We start from the raw sequence: 20,239 nt of genomic DNA, 5'->3' as shown, positions 1-20,239 counted from the left end.
GACAGCCACAGCCCCTGGAGGAACAGGGATGCTCAGGTCCTGCCTCTGACCACCGCAGCACACCCTGCCCGGGCATCCCCTGCACCGACCCGGCTGTCACTGCCCGTGCAGATGAACAAGGGTTTGTCTGGTGAGTCAAAGCCCCTCCAAAGGGTGGGAATTCAGCCTACAGCCCCCTGCAGAAACCCAAGACATGCTTCAGGCAGTCACCTCCTGCGTGGACCACCTCCTACATCCATCTCCTGCCTAACAGTGGGGCAGAGGTCCTACCAACACCATTTGGAAAGCCAAAATGGGCTGAGACTGGATCACCAGTTACAGCAAACCCCAAGCAGGAGCCTCACTGCCCATGGCACTCAGCTCCTTACATCCTAGGCACTGCCTTGCTCCTCTTCCACAAACCCCAGCACAGCTGGGGAGAAGAAGGAAACTTTCCTGGGGAGTAGAGCTCCCTGCAGGGCAGGGAGGAACTCCTCTGTATCTGCAGGTATGAACCCATGTAATTCATCTCAGCAGATTTCATTAGCCTTCAGAGTCTTCAAAGGACATCTCTGTCAGAGTCTGGGCTGTGTAACCTCCGACGTGTTGAGACAACGGAGGAATGCAAGCCCTGGTGCTGTATCTCATGGGAAACGTACCAAGAATGTGGCCCTGTTAGTCTTCAGAGAGAAATCCACCCAACTTAGTCTACTGCCAGTTTCAAAAATTGCCAAGCTTGCTTGTTTCTCTTCCACAGGGGTTTTTCTTTTATTCAAGACAGAAGTAAGTACCTGAGTATCTCTGGTGTGCTTTCAAACCCAGAGGGGAGATGCTGCTCCCTGACACATCAGTGGGAGCCCACTTAATTACAGCTTCTACTTACACGGGGAAGGAAGCACAGGGTGCAGTGCCAGCAGTGGAGGCACCTGCTTTCTTTGAAAATATTCAGTAAAAGGCTGTTAACATCTCTGAACTATCATAAAACACTACATAAAAAGCACGAAACGCATTTCCCTTACCTAGACACGGTGTAACACATAACAATTCAGGCTGGAGTGACCATTTCTATCTATAACTACACCTGTGAGTATTTCAGATGTTATAGCGGTGCCCAAGAAACCCAGACAAGGCATTTGGTGTATTAATTTGGGTGCACTAGGTGAGAAAACCCACAAAGATGCCTCATTGCACTTCAGAGCCTGCCACAGAGCAGCTCTGATGCTCAGAGCCAGGTTTATGGGTAAGGGAAATAAGGAGCTTTTCCATCTGCTTCCACAGGGCCATTCCATATGGTGGCTGCTCCTGCAGCCCATCCAGCAGGCACCGCACTCAGCCTGAGCATTCTCACCTCCTCCTGCTCGACAAAGTTTCTTCTTGCTCAATGTGAGTCACTTTCAGGACTTTCTTGTCAATGAAAAGGTCTTCTGGATAATTAGCTGATCGAATCTGCCTCTGCTGAGCGTGGCCACATAACCGGCTGATCTGGAAAACACAAACACAGCAGCGTGAGGAGGAGTTGTGACTGCAGGAAAACAGCTGAGATGTACACTGGCACATGAGCTGATCATTGCTCATAGCTCAGCAAGCACCTGAAAGCAAACTTCTGTCCTCAGGTCACAAACTGGCTTTTGTATAAATATCCACCCCCTCAGAAGGAATGCAGGAAGCTGCAGGCAAAATGCCGGGGCATTGAAGTGCCCCTGTGGCTACCAAAACCCCTGAGCTGCAGCTGTGACTGGCAAATCTGGCTGGAGATGTTCCCTGCTCCTTCCTTCCTGGACACCACAGCATCTCAAGACTCTGCACTCTAGCTCTCTAGGCAGACTTGTAGGAAACACCTCCCCTCTGAAGGAAAATCCCAAGACCCTGGTTCTGCGTCTTGAGCTAGCCCAGCATCTGCACAGCCTGCACTGCAGATGCCCAGGGATTAGCATCATACACATCACTACTGATTAAAAAACCCAGGTCCTAAAATACAGAAGCCACAGCCCAGTCATATCATGGGAGGCCCTGATTACCAGGGCTCTGCTAATGGCACAGATTAGCTCATTAGCATACAGATGATTTGGGAACCAGCTGCAGCAGTGAGGGAAGGAATCTGAAGTGCCTTGTTCAAGTTCCCTCACATGGCCACTGCCTGGAGACTCACCCAGCACTGGCCTCTGCTGCAGTCACTGCTGTGGATGTATTTGCCACCATTTCCTTCTCTGGGACACTACAAAGGGACATCTGTCCCTTTAGTGGCACCACTGCCACTGTGAAAGTCTCCTTTTTATTCACTCTGTGCTGCTCTTGCAGGACTCATCCGTGCTGGGTTGTGGAAGGAGCTTGGCTGATTGCTGGGACCACGAAGCCACCACACTTAACACCACCCTCGCTTTCTCTGAGCTTCATCCCACCATCCACATCCAGGCTTGGGACCAACCACACACCCATAAAATGCCTGTTCCTTGCAGCACCTCATTTATCTCCACACCACACTGAACCAAGGCAATCCCAGTAAGCTGCAGACCAAAGGTTAAAAGCACACCCGCCACCCAAAGCTACAAGCATCTGATGTGTAAAGAGAAGAAATTAATTCTGTTCTATTACATCCTACATTTGGGTGGGCAAATGAATTAGTAATGTCACCTCATTCATTATCAAGAGCAGCAGTTTGTTTGCTCAGGCTGCCATACAACAAAGAGTAAAACAGAAACCTCCTGGGAGCTGGGCACTGCAGTTTCTGTTCACATCAGGGTGGGAAGAGATGCTGCCACCAGTCCTTCTGCACCTGCAGTTTCCTCTGCCAAAGAAGTTCCTCCTGCAGCTGCCAGGGGAGTGGTTTCTGCAGCATCTTACCTGGTTTTTCCTCTCTGCCTTGCCAAAACCAAGTTTTGCAAAAGAATGTATCAGTCCTACAGCCCTTCCTAAATCACTTGGCAGGCTTCAAAAACGGAGGGAGGGAGGGATTCAGAAAATGTATTTTGGGCTATTTTTCTTTTGGGCTTTCTGTTAGCACTCATCCCTCTCACAAAGTTTACACATAGTCCCCTGATGCAAGCAGACAGGAATAGGAGGAAATCACAGGACAGTGGGAGACCTGGAGAAGGGCATTTGGGATCTGAGATGTGGAATGGGTCTGGATGTCCCATGCTCTCTCTATCCTGGCTGCTGCCACTGTCCCTGCAAAGGGCAGACCAGCAGGAGAGTGTCAGGATGATCAGAGGGGTCTGTTGGCTTTTCCTCTGCCCAAGTTGGAGATGAGACTTGCCATGAAACCTCCTCCAGGCAAACACAAGATACACAGAAGCCCCAGGACAGTGGGTACAGAGGAAGCCACAAAGCAGCAGCACTGCAGCCACGCTCTGCACAGACATGCAAAGTGGAGAAGTGGGAAAAGGTCAGGTATTTTAAGCTGCTGCTAGTGATGACTCCCTTTGATTCTCCCCAGCTCTGTGAAAATCCCCCAAATCCCTTTCCAAAGCCCAGCTTTCAGCAGGAAAAACCTGGCAAAACCTATCAAACCCTGAGAGAAGAGTAAGTCCAGGATCGAGGCTTTTTCCCAAGAATTCAGAGGCGCTGAAATGGGAGTGTTGGAGCGACAGCGTGAGCAGAGGCAGCACCCGAGAGCATGATTCAAACAGCAAAGGGACCTGGCAAAGTGGGGATGCTTCATCCCCACCCAGCACTGGAGGGAGCCCAGCCCCTCTGCTCCCAAGTCCTGCACAGGAGCTGAGGCTCAGCTGCATCCTCACAGCCCCAGTCTGGGCACCAAGGCTCCCAAGATTCATCAAATCAATAAGGCTGGAAAAAACCTCTACAATCATTGAGTTCAGTGGTTGATCATCAAGTCAAATCATTGATCATCGAGCCCAGCCATCCCTCCTGTGTGGGATGAAACCACAAACAGGATTGTGTTAGCTGTGACACAGGACAGCAGATGAAATCTTTATGGATAGGATGCAGTGCTCAAACTTTCCAGCAAGTTTTTACTTATTTATTTATGCAAGCACCAACTAACCTTTTCAGGAAAAAAGTCCAACCCTGCAGCCCATCTTGTGAAGTCACAGTGAAACAGTTGTCGCCCTTTAGTCAAACAAAAACCCGGCTGAGATTTGAACTTAAAATAAAGTGAGCGAAAGTAGAAGTAACAGATTGCCTGCTCATTTGCAGGGGCAGCATCGGGTATGCTTTTTGGGGGAGGGAAGGATTTCACAAACCATCTGCCAAAGTCTGCTGGGCCACAAGCAGTCCTAGGACAACAGCTCAGAAATCCTATTTCAATCTTTCCCTCTTTTTGAGTCCGCACTGCAGGCTCAGGAACACATGAACACAGCTTCCCAGTCTCTTCTTAACCATTGCCATTTTAAAGCGGGCTCCAAAAAGAAAAATGCCACTAAATGGCAGTCAGAGAAGGCACAAACTCAGACCATGAGGAGAAACAAGTGTGATGATTCAACTCTCCAGGTATTGCTTGCTCTGGCAGGAGCAAGGACAGTCAGCTCCCCCGCACAGTGGTGTGTCTGCAAGAGGGAGGGCAAAAAGAAGGGAGCATCTCTAGCCCAGCTGCCAAACTTGCATCAAGCAATAGTGTATAATATGTGGTTTCCTCCCAACACACAAATATAAATGTGAAATTCAAAGCAAATTGACAGAACAGAACCACTGGCTCTTCTCCTCGGGTTCCCCACGCTGCCAGGGGGATCATAAATATATACCAGCCCTTATCTAAAGCACAGTCAGTGCAAGAGCTGTGCCTTAATTCAGAATAGATTGAAGTTTAACACATTAAGCCACAGAAAAATGACTAAGTAAATCAAATACCAGTGTGGTTTTTAGGCACCAGGAGTTGGACTTTGTTTTTAAAAGAATCTGCCAGGCCACTGAAAAGCTGCTGCAAGGGGACACCAGGCAAGAAAAACCTTCTCAAAGCCCTGGGCTTTTACAGTCCCCCAAAGCCACCGACACTGTAACAGCCCAAGCAAAATTTACCTGCCCCAGCTCATTAACAAACTCACTAATTACCAGATTTAATTATCCTCCTCCATGAAAGCGTGACCCAGGCCACGAGGGGAACACTTTTCCTTCTGAGGACTGCTCCACTTGTTTATTCCAGGCAGAGGGAGAGAGCCCAGCCAGGTTGGGCAGAGTCCCCGTGCCCGGTGGGAAGCAGCTGGCACCCACGGGAGCTGCACGCCTGGAATGGCTCCACTTCAGAGGGAACATTGATTTGAGAGGAGCACAGGGACAGGGCTAATGGAGTAGCACTATCAGCCCACTTTAACGCCTCCACATTAATTTAAGATAAGAGGTGCCTGAGGACCGCAGGGAAGGATGCACTGCCAGCAGCCAGGGGCCAGATCCACCACGGCTGCCTCCAGCTGAGCTGGTGCAGGAGTGTAAAGCACAGCACTGGTCCATGTGGCTGCCTGCCAGCCCGTGCAAACTGGGATAACTGGGGTTAATTATCAAAGAAATAGTGACCACAGTAGCAGGTTCTGTGCAAAGCATCACCGCCTCAGTGCAGCTGATGGAGGAAAACTGATGGAGGAAACCTCCAGCTGACACTGCTGACAGCACTGAGGCTCCTGATGAACCTGCTCTGCCACCAAGGCATGAGGCAGAGTGGCCACACGGGGCAAAAACATCTTACCTGCCACATCAGCAAGGAAATCCAGGGGTGAAAGATTGCAAAGCAGCACACTGGGATCCTCAGTGCCAATCTGAGCTTTGCTTTTAAGAGTAAGAACATTTTAAAGGTAATTTTCTAGATGATTTAAAAGGGATGGGGGAAAAAAAAAAAGACCAAATAAAAGTAGCTAATCAGCTTCTCCTTGGACAAGAAGAGAGTGCATTTGACACTGCTAAATACCTGCTGCTGCCACTTCTCATTCAGCCCAGGAGCTCCAGTCTGCTCTAAAGGAGAGTTTGCTATATTTGACCTTTGCTTAAACTTAACATGGAGTTTCCATTTGTCTTCTCTATGAACTCTTCTGCTTATAGATTCATTCTCCAGGAAGACACAGTATTTTTTTCCCCTCAAGGGGATGGCCTCATTTTTGAAGATTTCCTCCCACAATCTCCTTTGCTCTCTGGAGTTCACATAAGTCATTTTATACTTATCCGTGAGTTTCCTTTGGGAGAAGCCACACATTAAACTGAAGAGAGATTAACTATTATAATTGATTTGAGCACAGCTTCTGAAAGGGTGATTTGCTGCAGCATGCACAGAACATCAAAAGACCACAGACATGCTGTCTTTGGAGGAGCCAAATGGTGCCCACTAAAGGATCCTTCAGTGATGGAACCCAGTTTGACCAGTGATGCTGAAAGCCTCAATGAAGCAGCTGCTTGAATTGGTGCTTCTTCCCCAATTCTTTTTAACAACCTGCTCCACTACACATCACAAGTCTTATTAGCATTATAAAGATTGCATTTGTGCCCCGTTTATCTTCAAAGTCACCATAAAAGTGAACCTGAAGTCTATTACTCAAGTGCTGCTACAGAATTCCGCTTAATTAAATTCTAAAGGGCTTAAACCAAAAATATACATTGCGATGATGTGGGATAGAACATAAACTTTTTAATAGTAGTAACCAAGCACATTTACCATTTCTACAGGTGTAATAAAAATGCTAATATATGTTAATGTTTAGTCTGTGGTTAATGTTTTGTCTTGTTAATTTCCCCAGGGCTTTTATTACTGATTTAAATCTGCCACACTGCCCCAGTGATTGCATCGCCTTCCACAAACGGCGCCGCGCTCTCAAACGAACGCTGATTAACAGGAGTGGAGAAACATTTGGCTAGGACAAACACTCTTATTATATGCTTCTAATCATTAGATACATTTTGTCAGGAAGATGGGAAAGAGAAAATTCCCAGCTCCCTCGCTCTTCTCATGGCAGAAAAATGCGATTATGGGCATAAAAATGAATTTACAAGCCTTTATTTTAGGAAGCACATCATTATTAACTAAGTAATGATTGTTCTTCTGGTTCCAGGCACTCAAGCAGAAAGAACAAACTGAGTATGGTAACACAGATGTCTTCAATGAACACTCCAACAAAATTCCTCATTAATGGAGTACTAAATGTTATTAATCAGCTCTATAGTATTACGATCTCCATTATTCAGACTACAAGGATTACATAAGAGACAGCATCCTAACTCACTCATGCAGAGACAGGAACTGGAGGAAGTGACCTACTCTCCGTGCTGAGGAGAACGTTTAATAATGCATCACCCTTAAATAATGCAATGCTATAATGTGTAAAATGCACACAAACACTAATGCTTAAAATAACAGAGTGCCTGTCACACCAGTGCCCGCGGTGACGCCCAACACATGCTGCAAACTTGCACTACAAACACTCAGGGACCCCTGCAGCCACCAGACCAGGTTGTGCTGAAGGCCATCACCACCTGGTTTGAAGACCAGGTCCTTCAAACTGCTACAGAACCACAGAGCCATTAAGGAGGCATTTTTCCAAGTAAATATAACCTAATTTCTCCTAGAATGGTTTTGGTTGGAAGGGACATTAAAGATCACCTAGTTCTATGTCCTGATTGCCATCCTTCATACAGAGGATCACAAAATATTTTGCTGAGGGTCAGTGTCACAGCAGAAACACGGGGCCCAGAGAGGACTGATGGGACTGGATGTCAGGGCAAGGAGCAGGATGTGCTCCACACCCAGCCACGTGTCAGAGGATGTGCCAGAGCAGCAGCAGCAGCTGGCAGGTCTGACACACGGTGTGGTTACACCACCACTCTACCCCAGAGACTGCCTGAAGGTGAGAGTGCAGCAGCTCAGCAGAGCAGTGGGGATCACAAGGGACTTTTTATGGGTTTCAATCCTTGGTGCCAATTGCCAAAGCTGGATGATTTCCACCTGCACTTCCCTCTGCTGTGTCAGGGCTCACGTGCCTTAAATTGGAAAGAGACAACCAGAGGAGCTGCAGTCAGTGCTCCTGTTAGGACACGCCACGCTGTCCCCAGGAGGATGTGATGGCCAGTGTACCACACACGTGCTGCAGCACCCAGGGCACCTCCAAACGTGTCCCACCACGTCCTGACCCTTGCACTGACCCAGCAGGATGCCCTTTCTCTCAAAAAAACCATGACCTCAGCTTGAGTCGAGCCCTTTCAAACCTACATAAAATAATGCAAACAAGATGTTTCTTCTCTCTGGCGTCCCCAGGCTGGAGTGTTTAATCCACCAAAGAAAACAGCTTTGTGTTTCAGCAAAAGCCTGTTTATTGTTATTTATAGGTAGAGAGGAAGTCGGACTAAATGATCACAGTTGTTCCTTCTGTCTTTATAATCCATGACATATAATTAAAGCACAACTTCTCAAGTCAGCCTTTCGCTCCAGTATTTTTGTTAATTCCATATTTAACATAAAATTTGGTATTTCAGTTGGGGTGTTTGGACCTTGGCAGCAAACCACAGGGCGGGCAGCTGCAACCCCAGCCAGGGCTCAGACCCAGCCCAGCCAACCAACTGGGAGAGCCAAGAAAAAAGGATTTGCTTAATTTTTGGCACACACTTAAGCAGTTTTCCCATGTGGAGACATTTCCTGGAACAGGGCCCTGTAGTATACTAATGCACCATTATGGTTTTGAGTTAGATCTGTGCAATCTGATATTTCTTAGACAACCAAACTAAGACTTTATTCTTGGAAGGAGAAGCCAGCCTTGCCTGGAAGATTACTGCAGAGCAAAAGGGAAGATGGAGCAAAATCCAGAAAAACCAGAACATGTTAGACTGACTAAAGCCAGGTTCAGGAGCAGACGGTTGCAGTACCCAGAGTCCATCTCCTGGTGAAGCCCCACACCCCCCATGTGCTTCATGGCTAATGAGGAGAGCTGGGGGACACAGCTGCTCCTGACCCCAGGCTGCTGCTCTGCCTTTGGGACTGATTCCCCGAGGAAGCTGAAGATGCTCCAAATTCAAACAGCTGATTCCAACATTAGCACTGATTCATCTAACCTGATAGAAAATTAGGACTCAAGGTAGCAAAGCCCACCTCTGCTAAGGATGCTAAATACAGTTTAATTATACAACTGCATTCTGTGCATGCTCTAACACACAATTGCTACTATGGGTCTCTAGAAGACCCACATATTGCAGGCAATTAAATCTACCCCATCCTAACAGACTGAGAAACAAGGAATTGGTTTGAGCAATCACCAGTTTTTACCAAGATCTTAAAAAAACACCCTCAGTGGGCAAAGCCAGGCAGCACGACAGCTCCAGGCAATCGTCATGAGCTTGGTTATTTTCCTTCCATGGGTTAATCAGTTTCCTTGGCAGATTTCTGTGGGTTTTAATGTTGCACCATGTTTGTGCCTACGGCACTACAGAAAGGAACAATCCGAGAAAAATAAATTCCTAGCAGCTTAATTTAGAGAGGAAAAACAGATACCTGCCATCAGTCTGGAACACAAGCCAGAGTCAGAGCCTGTTACAGGGTATTTAACAGCAGCTGTGTCAGATGGGTTGCAAATGTGGTCAATACCTACCAGACTCTCTTCCCCCCTGCAGCCATGAGCCCAGATTCAATTATTCTTTGAGAAATACTTTGTTAAATAATTAAAAAGTTACTGCATTACTTTTCCCCCTTCTTCTTTTTCCTTAAACCAGACCAATTCAATTTTGCAAGAATAAAGCCATTATAATGTGTCAGCTAGCAATTAGCTACTGTACACTGTTTATTCTTTAATATAATCTTTGAGTAGAAGGGCAATATTCTCAGAAACGCAGCATTAACTTGTTCCTCAATGACTTTAATATGGCTCTTTTCAAATTACTGCTCATAAAATCTCAGGGAAGAAAAATTTACTGATGATATCCCATCTCCTTAATTAGTTCTCTCTCTCTCTCTCTCAGCAATCCAATAGCAAGTGTAATATTTATTTAAAATAGAGCGCACAGGGTTTACCACTAAATCTGCTGTAACTGGTGATACCAAAACACGCAGGTAAAAGGCAATGCCTGTTTTGCAGCCTGCAAGGCCATGCTCACAAACACTTTTCAGATTTTTATTTCAATAAATAAATAAACCATCCCAAAGGTTTTTGCACCATGAAGTACTTTTTACTATAAAATGCCCTTCTCCCTTCCTAAGGTGAGTGGAAACCCTGCCTACCCCAAAGGGTTTGGTACTCACCATTCTTCCCCACTCACCATCCCCTACCATCACCCTACTTATTTTAACCTTCAGATAAGAATAATCCCCCCAGCAGCAACTTTTTCCTCCCTCCATCCACCTTTCTCTTTCCAAACACCAGTCTCTGCTAAGACAACAAGGCTGGATCCACCAGAACTCTCCAAATAATTTCGACAGTTAAGTTGCTGAATTTCTTCAGAAGAAAAATTACAATCATTTGTCTTGCAGCAAAGCTCAGAACAGCCTCACTCGTTATGCAGCTCCTGGCAAGGGGAGCATGAGGCTTTCCCCATGTCCATGCCATGGACCTCCCCAGTGAAAGTCTGGAAGAGAAATATAATAATTATCATTAAGGGAAAACAGTAAAAATATCTCCATGCAGCAGAGATTAGCTGCTGGTAAAATTAATCCATTCAAGGCCAACAAAAGGCTTGGGAAGGCCCTGTGTTGTTTCTGTTTTGTTGGTTTTTTTTTAACTTCATCTGTTGATTTTTTCTTCGTTTTGAAGCTACCAGATCCATAGCAATATTTTCTTCCTGACAGTCAGGCCTAACCTAATCCAATTAAGGGTCAGTACCAAGATAATATACCCAAAATATGGCAAACAAGGTAAAAAGGCTCACATTCAATTTTTGCTCGATAAAGGAATTACATTTTTTCCCAAAGACAAATAAAGCTTATTGAAAATGTAAATCATTCTTTCTATAAAGATATAAATATCTGCAGGGCTTTCTGGAGACTTTGTTGTAAGACATCTTGTTTTTACATGTACTGTGGTTAGAACAATTGAATTACAGAATGACTTATAACGTTAGATTAGTTTCTGCCTGATTGAGAATATCTTTATAATGGAAATCGGTGTGCACTTTTAACCTTGTTACAATGCTGTATGTCTGATTAAAGTATTAAAGGGACTCATTCAACAATAAGCTTTTGCAGACAGAAATGAAATTAATTTGACTTTATCACAACACCTTTATTAACAGCATCAAATGGAGGACTAGTATTTGATTATGGGAAGTGAATTCCGATAAACTGATATACAACAATTCCAAAATGAGGTAGGAGATCATTAGATGGGGAAAAAAAATTGACTAAACACTTGCAATGCATTTTTGTTTATTGTCATTATTTTCCAATCACCTTGCAAGCTGCAAGCTGGGTATCTCCCCAACTCACGGAACAAATAAACATCTCACACCAAAATCTACAGGTGGAGAGCTATTGAATTTCCTTCTGGCTGCAAACAATGGGAAGTGCATGAAGCACCATGAAGGTCAGAAATGACCTTCCAGGATGTTTTTTAGCCTCTGCTGGGCAAACCCTTTTGGGTCCATCTGCAGTGAGCTCATGGTGTCACGGTTTGCTCATCAGAGCCACCCCAGCATCACCTCCCGCAGCCCCATTGTCCCCACCTGCCCTCTGCTCCATGGCTTTTGGGCTGTCCCTCAGGGAGGAGACACAGGATGGATGGCTTAGATGTCATCCCAGGCAGCTGGGATCTACAGAAATACCTGCACTCTGCTCTCTGCAGAGCAGCAGCATGAGGTTTATTTGTGCAGTGACACAGATCAATATGTCCAATCCAGGAGTTAATAAACTTTAGAAAGACATAACTTAGAGCACATCAGTCACCCCCAAGTTCTCCTCAGTAACCACCCGGCTCTCCAGGTGGTTCTCTCCAGGTCACTGGCTCAGAGCATCGTCTCAACCTTTGCCAGTAGCATGGAAGACAATTGGGTGTGAAAATTGATTAGGTTAGAAAGATACACCTGCATAAAGAATTGCAAAATTTGCCAGCAGCTGCCTTGCTTTTCCTTTTCATTTTCTTTCTAAACAGAAATAACTCTGCCCAAGTAGCTGTAGGCTATCAGCAGAGTTTTCTGCAGCTAGCCTGTTCTTGCTTAAACAAATCTTTGGAAGAATAATGCAGTTAGCAGCAAACTTCGCCTACTGAAAGCAGGCTCCGTGCCCTCGGGGGCTCATTAGTGGGACAACACAACAGGTAGGGATGGAAAAGGCCACCAGTTGTTTTTTGCAGTAGCCTGATAAGGCAGTGAGGACCCAGCAATGAGGGGTGCACTGCTGCAGCAGATGGATGAAAAATCTGCCTGAATTGTTTGTTGAAATTTTTTTCCCGGAGAAATGTATTTAGCATCTTTCATGCCTGCTACCTCAAAGCCACTTTACAGTAAGATGCAAAAATGATATAACTCACAGCACCACACACAGGCAGAGAATTCAAAATGAAGCAAACCACTGATTGCAACCCAAGCCCTCATCCTCTCCAGCACAAAACAAAACACCGCTGCTCCGCCCGGGCAGCTCTGGGCACTATTTCTGCTTTGCAGAGGGTCTCTTTTAAGTTTCTGGTTTGTTCTTGGCTCATTCATCAGCATTGCTAATGGGAGAGATAGTTCTGGTTTTAAGGCAGCAACACTCACGGGGGTTACTGTCACTGGAAGTAAACTCAGCGCTGTTAAGATGAAGGATGCCCGGTGAATGACCCCGGATGGAGGTCTGAGTGGAAACTGCAGTCATGGATAATGAGGCCAAAAGAGGGTTTAGCGTAAAAAGCATAGAGAGATGGATATTGGTGAGCACAGCTCTGGTGTTGCAAAGCTGCGGGTCTAAGCAAGGATAAAAATCTTCAGGAAAGGAAATGGGCCAGAATGTATTTTGCTAATAAAGCATCTATGTTAATGGGGGCTGCAGGAGGCTGCAGCAGCCTGGGCAGCAAGCAGGGAGCCATATCTGCAGGGCTGATGCTCTGGGGTTTAATCTCTCTGGTAAAAGAAAGATGTGTGGGCAGTTTTGACAGAGAATTCCACAGGCAGCTCCACCATTCCACTATAAGTGTACAGGGCAATGGCACGTCTGGAGGGACCGAGTTAAATAAGAATAAAGACAGTTCATGCCATGGATATCACTTCTCTGCAGGCTCCTCAGAAGCCAGGGGGATCAGCCCAGACCTAACAGTCTCCTTTTTCTGTCATGCACCAGCTTGTAGCATCCTTCAGGTAAACCCAATCTAAATCTCAGCAAGGACCCAGAGCATGAGGCTGGTTTAACTCTGAAGGAAGCTCAGCTGCAAAGCTCATTTGCAAATACAGCCCCAGTGAAAGGGCTGTTCCCCAGCCCTCCCCTTTCAGAGGGGCAGCTCCTCCCTGGCCAGCACCTCTGCTGCAGTTTTTGACGAAGAGGAAGCCTCAAGACACCCAGAGGGAACTTTCTGATGCTGTGATCTTTGGTTCAGAATGAAACTCAGTTTTCTTCTGCTTAAATCCAATCTATTTCAAGACCTCCCATTACATCCTTGACCATTACAATTTATTAAAAAAATCAGACAGCCTGAAATTTCAAAGCTTGAAGCTCAGAGGCGAAGGAACAGGCACCCCATACCCCTCCCTCAATGCTTTGCATGGCATGATCACCAGCTCCCTCCTCTCCTCCATCCCAAAGCATCCCAGGTCCAGCTGTCCAAGCCAGCTGTGATGGGAGCCAGGAAAAAGAAAAGAGATGAGGAAAAAAAGCTGTCCTGTGAAGTGAAGAAAGCTGCAAAACACTGCAAAGCTGTGTAACCTCATTTCCAGCTGTTAGGATTGTATCCTGCCCCACTAACTCTGGGAGTTCTCTGTACTGATGCCAGTGCATCTCAGAACCAAATACCTTTTTAAACACTCAGGAGCCAGCTGCAAAACAACAAATTAGCTCCTCCACCAGAACAAGGAACACACCAAGCCACAGTACACACAGACAGCTAAACAGAACCAGTAATTACTCTGCATGAAGTCTTTAGGCTTGTTCTGACTTCAGCTTGGAAAAGATGCAGACATCCCATCACACACAAACCTGTGTGCATCTCACTTGCAAGGCAGCCAACATCTGATCTGTAGGGAGATCAAGCCAGGCTCAGTGGGTGCTCAGTGATATTCCCACCCTTAAAAAGCTCTTTTTAAGCTGCAGAGTAGTGGGGATGAAGTTGCCACCAGCCGAGTGATCTGTCTCAAGACTGAAGTCAACAAACAGACTCTTGTGATCTTCAGTGCAAAGTTGGGTTGGACATCAAACACGCTGTCAGAGGATGCTCCACGTGCTGCTGTGTGTGCATGCAGGGAGAAAGGGGCACTGTCAGCAGCTACCTGCTACTTTTTATTTAAAAAAAAGGCTTCACTGCAAATTCCCTTGGAATGGCACATCTCAGAGGCCAGAACACATCCAGTTAAAAGGACAAAGGAAGAACAAAAAAGAAGAGTATAATACAAAAATTTACAGACAGAAGCAAAATCAAATGCTATTTTTAAATTAAACCTCTGCTGATGTTCAGTGCCACCTCCTCTGGCTTTGCAGCGATGGGTTTGAGCATCACTGGCCACTGTTTCCAGCCAGCAGAGCCCCACACACTCAGTCTGCTTCACACAGACCCAATTCAGTGATAAATTGACTCAAAGCCTTGCCAGGCCACCAGGGAAAGCAGAAGGGGACACCAGTGTGCCACTTTGCCCACACTGGAAAAGGACAACCCTGACCAAAGACGTGCTACCCTGCATCCTCACAGGCAAAATTCTTGCTAGCAGTGAATTAATTAATCAATTGTGACACCAATGGTCTCCCTCCCCAGGCCAGACAAGAGGTAAAGCTTGCACTAGGCTGAGGATAACCTCTGAGTCTCACTCCCCTAGAGAGGAAAGTGATGCTCAAAAGCATTCATGCCAAAGTCCCTTCCAAGAATGAGATGCAGGCCCTTAATTTGCTACTGCATATTTGAATACTAAACCAGAGATTCAAGCCCTGCAGCAGTGTGCCAAAATAGCTGGATCAGAATTGTTGACACAGGGTTACAAAAGTGCAGGCATGAATAACTTTTGCCCTTATTCTTTTGGCACCAGCCAAGCCACCAACTTGGGGATTTCTAGCTTAAAATCAACACCTTGAAATTCAGTGCTTTGCCATATGCTTCCCCCAAGTGTCAGAAGATCTTTACTATCTGAAATCTCTTCAGACAACTAATCGTGGTACTCCCAAGGTCTTTCCACAGGAATGGGAATGCTGCTGATACTGCCCTCATAATAAGGTTTATTTTCATCCTGCAGGGGGAACAGATGCTTGCTTTAACACGCTTATCAGGCACCTTACACTGCTTATCACAAAATGGATAACAAAATACACAATACACACACCTTGGGATAGTTCTGAGGGGATCTGAGATCACTGAAAACCCAAACTTCACCTGTATTTCCAGCTTTAAGTGAAAAATGGAGCTAGCTACCAGTGAGTATTAGAGAATAGCCTGAGGATTAAACTTTGCCAATAAAGAACTTGAAAATACAGAGGCTGTACATCCAGCTGACTCTCCCAGGAGTGATGCCAACAAAAAGCAACCCACATTAAAAGTACAAAGAAACCGATCTCGGCGTCTCAGAGGGAAGGACTTCGCAAACAGCGCTGTGATTTCAAAGCTTTCCCCACAAATCTCTTGCCAGCTCTAGTACAGACAGAAAAATCCATTAGCAGATAGGAAAACTCACCGGAGCTCCCTGCCAGTGCAACCTGCTGAGCAAAGCAGCTTCCAGCAAGTCACCAGGTCAGATGGCCCCAAAAGCAGCTCCTGGGCAGTATTTGGGGAAAACCAGCCTGGCATTACTCTGCTCACAAATGTACTGAATCACTGCGTATGGCAACGAGGGATATTTTCATTCCTGGGTGCCAAAAATCCCTTTATTCACATATTCTTGATTTTCAACTCTGTGTATCTGCTGGAAGTGCTGTTTTGAACACACACTGCAGCAATGTTTCTGTGGTGCTACAGTCAGCCAAAGTACCTGGTTATCTTTACAACATGTTCATGAACTCCCTGCTAGGATTCCCTAAAAATCTAGGGAAGCAGGGCTCCAGTTTTCCTAACTCTGATGCCAGGCTCTTTCCCAAGGCCATCAGAGCTGGGTTCACACCAAGCACTCTCCCTGAGCCTGGTGAGGTGACCCCTTCAGCTTTGGGACAGCATCAAACCCAGCCAGCACAATGGCATCACCTCCAGAGCAGCACAGCTGCATAACCTGGTTAACCCAGACCTAAACAGTCTTTTAAAGGTGTTTGCAGGAGGGATATGCTCAGAGGACAAACACAGTGGGAACTGAATGCTGTTCCCATACAGCACTGGCACCTTTCTGCTTCCCTCCTTCTGACAAGTTCTGCTTAATTTTGCAATTTAATAGGATTTTCTAGAAACTCAGCCATCAGTTCTGAGTGAGAAAAAAAAAGGATTTTGCTGAGCTCCCTTCTCTTTCCTTTCTAGGCAATGCTCTGCAGATAGAGCTGCCCAAACAACTGCAAGGGGAGCAGGAGGGGCTGGGCAGCTGGGCTGCATCAAAAATGGATAGGCAGCAGGCTGAGGAAGGGGATTGTGTCCCTCTACTCCCCTCTAGTGAGATCCCACCTGGAGTATTTCCTCCAGCTCCAAAGCCCCCCAAGATAAGAAGGACGTGGACGTGTTGGAATGAGGGTGACAAAGTTGATCAGAGCTCTGGAGCATCTCTGCTCTGGAGACAGGCTGAGAGCTAGGGTTCTCCAGCCTGGAGAAGAGACAGCTGCCAGGAGACCTTACTGCACCTTCCAGAGCCTCAAGGGGCTCCAAGAGAGCTCAGTGGGACATACTACAAGGGTATGGGGTGATAGGACAAGGAGGAATGGCTTTCAGCTGACAGAGGTTTAGATTAGCTATCAGGAAGAAATTCTTGACTGTGAGGGTGGGGAGGCACAGGGTGCCCAGGGAAGCTGTGGCTGCACCATCCCTGGAAATGTTCAAGGCCAGAGGGGATGGGGCTTGGAGCAACCTGGGGTAGAGAAAGGTGTCCCTGCCCATGGCAGGGGGGTCAGGAACAGATGATCTTTAAGGTCCCTTCCAACCCAAACCATTCCATGATTCTAACCTCAGAGGAGATCAACTTCTACCTATGTAAGATCCCCTGACTGTCTCCTTTGTAATTCCAGTAACATAGAAAGCATTGACTTTTGGAGGTGCTGGGGTTGAATATTTTATTAAGCTTATTTGTGCTGCATCTCTCCCAGTTGTCTTGGTTTGTGGTAAAAAGCACAAACCAAAAAGACTAAAATCATTCTTCCCTACACTCCTGATTAAAATATCTACAAGAGGTGGGCATACTAGGCAGATTTTCAACCAGGGAAAAGGTAGGAGATTAGAAAATTAATATAGATATAGGCCTAGATAGCAATTTTTTTTTTTCTCCCAGTGTGCCCTGAGAGTCAGCCTGCTTGATAAAGTATTTTAATAGCAGGTTTTAGGGGTGAAGTTTTTAAGCAGACAAATTGTAGAAATAATAAAGCCCTAACACACCACGGCTGACAAATTAGCTACTAAAGCAAGGCTTGGGATGGGAACTGTTTACTGCCACATTACTGAATTCACTCTTCTGCACTGCTGTTTACAGACCAGGAACAACACACAGGCTCCCATTTAAATGCATGCCTGGAGGCACAGTTTCCAAAAGCAGATTTACAGCAGTATGACTTCCTCCTCTTGGGGACTGTAGAGCTCCTCAGAAACCTGCATGGAGGCTCTGCAACACCTCTGGAGCTCAAAGTTCGTGTGCCCTTTGTAGCCAGGTCTGCTCCAAGCTACAAATGGGTGCAGGTCTGTGTGTGAATGCCCACACCCAACCTAGGGGTGGGTGGCAAGGGGGAGTAAGGAACAACCTCATGGAGCAAAGATGCTCAGTCAGGTAACACGCCTGAGGATCTGAAATACCAGGAGGGAAAACTAATGCTGCAGAAATGCCACCAATGCTGTGAAAAACAAAAGCAGCCCAAAGGACAGGCAAATGCAGTAGTGTTGTTATTCATGGTATAATCACTATGGGCATGGAAGATAAATTTTCCATAATTCCAAAGGATTTTAATGACAATTAAATAACCTGTTATTATTCTTAATACCATGCAGATGAACTGTACTTTGCCTACAGAAGCAGTGGTGGCCAAGGTCAGTAATAAAATAAGCCAATATGAGAAGCCAGGGCAGATGTAAAAATCCACATTTTCAAAGACAACCCCTGTGGCATTTAATATTTTGGTATGACTACAGTGTCTAAAAACAATCATATTTACAGAATAACTGTAAATATAACTGTTTGCTTCTAGGTATATTCTTTGAAACTCATTATGTGCTGATAAGTTTAACAGAGAAACTTGCATCATAGCACAACTAAATAAAAAAGTTGTAATCTATCATTTACAAAGTGATATCATACAAAGATACCCCAGATTATCCCAGGTCCTGATGCAGCTCAGCTATTAGTCAGTCCTCTGCAATACTGTAGTTAAGACTATCAGTGCTTCCATTTTTGCCTTATTTCTCCACTGAAGAGCTCATATCCTCATTTGTATAAAAAAAAAACCAAAAAAACCCAAAAGTTGCTCTAGGCTCAGGTCTGACAAAAAACCCTTAGCTGAGCAACATCAGTGTTTTATAAACAAACTTTAAAACCCCAGTGGCCATTCTTTTCTGGTGACAATTGCCAGGCAACTGGCTTGTTTGGCTTGGATTTTTTCTTCTTCACTCCAATAACACAAAAATGTCTCTAGAGTAAATAAACAAATCACTGAAGTATGAAATAATCAAGAGGAGTTATGTTTAAGTAATACCTAGCTACATATGGAACTAATGGAATTTCTAACAGCTTTACCAAATACAAAAGCACTGAATGGTTTTGTAATGCCCAGTAATTTTTTTGTTGTAAAGGAAGACAATTTATGTTCTGGTTTGGCAGAGGATGGGCAGATTGTAGCTCCAGTGCTTTGTGTTGACTTTAGTGGTGCTCCATCTACGTGTCCTCCCACAAACACCCTCTCTGCACACAGATCAAGGTGTCAATACTCAGTTACATAAGGGACAGTCGTGTTTGCTCACTACATCCATGGACATCTCCAAGAAAAAGTGCATTTTTTGTTGTTGTGCCAATAAAAGAAAGGTATGGGGGAACAAACACTGATCCTTTCAGGACCCTACAGCAATGCCCAGGTCTGTGCTAACAAAACCTGTCACACAGCCCATATGCCCAGTGCTTCTGCTCTGCTTTGGCACCTACAAGCATGGTGGGTTCCCTAATGCAAAACATGCTGGATGCTTTTGCTCACAGCTGAATGTGTCAATGAATATTTTGAGATTAAACAGGATCACTCTACATATAGAAGTAAGTTTTGTTTCTTACTGCCCTGGAAATTCCAGCTGGGCTTAAGGTTGAGCTGGGTTTTCTCTCATTATCAACTGTAGCATGAATTCTCCATCCATCTCACCTGAACTCAAGGCAAACCTACAATTAAATCTCTGCTCCTCTGGTGTTCCAGAGAGGGTTGACTGATGGTTCTGGCTGATGGGAGAACTTCCCCTGGCTCCGTGGCAGCAGAGCTGCTGCTCCTGACCATCAGCTGGAACCTCCCTGCACAAGCAGTGCTTGGCAGGCTGCTGTAAAACAGTGTAAAACAGTGTAAAACAGTGATTTTCTGCAGAAGGGGACTCAGGCAGGTTAAAAGCCAATGTCCTGCACTGTACCCTGGAGCTGCCCACAAGCCCTGCCCTGGCCCATCTGCCCAGGTGACCAACAGCCAGCCCAGCCACAGACTCCTCCTGGTCACTGTAACACAAAAGCAATCCAACTCGGTGTAATTTGATCCCTAAATTCCTCCAGTCCAGTGGAGAAAGCTTGCTCCATGTGAGCCAAACTACCTGGGGTGGGAAACTGCCCGAGTGCCACCACGTTACTTCAGAGCCTGCACAAGTGTGGTGGCTGAGCAAAGCCAGCACAGAGAACAGCACAAAGTGCTGCTGGCTGGGTGCCACAGCTCAGAGCCCGTAAGCCAATACATTTCCATGGTCCCCCCAAAAAAAGATAAGAGTTACTCATAGTGCAAGTAGTACAGTGACCTACATAAACACAGCTCTTTTGTAAACAGGAGTCAAGAATGGCAGGAACAAGCAGCTAACAGGGAAACAGTGTCAGATTTTAATCACTGTTGGCTTTAAGCAAACTATTACAACATTCCCCCACCTCTGCCCCATCTCCAACTCTTCCCTACCTACATGGAGCAGCT

At 45.8% G+C, this 20,239-nt stretch overlaps 1 protein-coding gene across 2 annotated transcripts in view; it reads right to left on the bottom strand.

Annotated features, from left to right (window-relative positions):
* Positions 1-20,239, bottom strand: part of GPC3 (glypican 3) — a 141,812-nt gene that overhangs the window by 55,829 nt on the left and 65,744 nt on the right. For both annotated transcript variants that reach the window (XM_015626879.1, XM_015626880.3), the window contains exon 4: positions 1,328-1,461. In XM_015626879.1, the coding sequence (XP_015482365.1) occupies positions 1,328-1,461 (134 nt within the window). The remainder of the gene's footprint in view (positions 1-1,327; positions 1,462-20,239) is intronic.

The sequence above is a fragment of the Parus major genome, chromosome 4A, assembly GCF_001522545.3.
Source record: "Parus major isolate Abel chromosome 4A, Parus_major1.1, whole genome shotgun sequence".
NCBI classification, from domain to species: domain Eukaryota; kingdom Metazoa; phylum Chordata; class Aves; order Passeriformes; family Paridae; genus Parus; species Parus major.
Note: the sequence above shows the minus strand (reverse complement) of the source record. Positions and strands in the feature narration are given on the sequence as shown.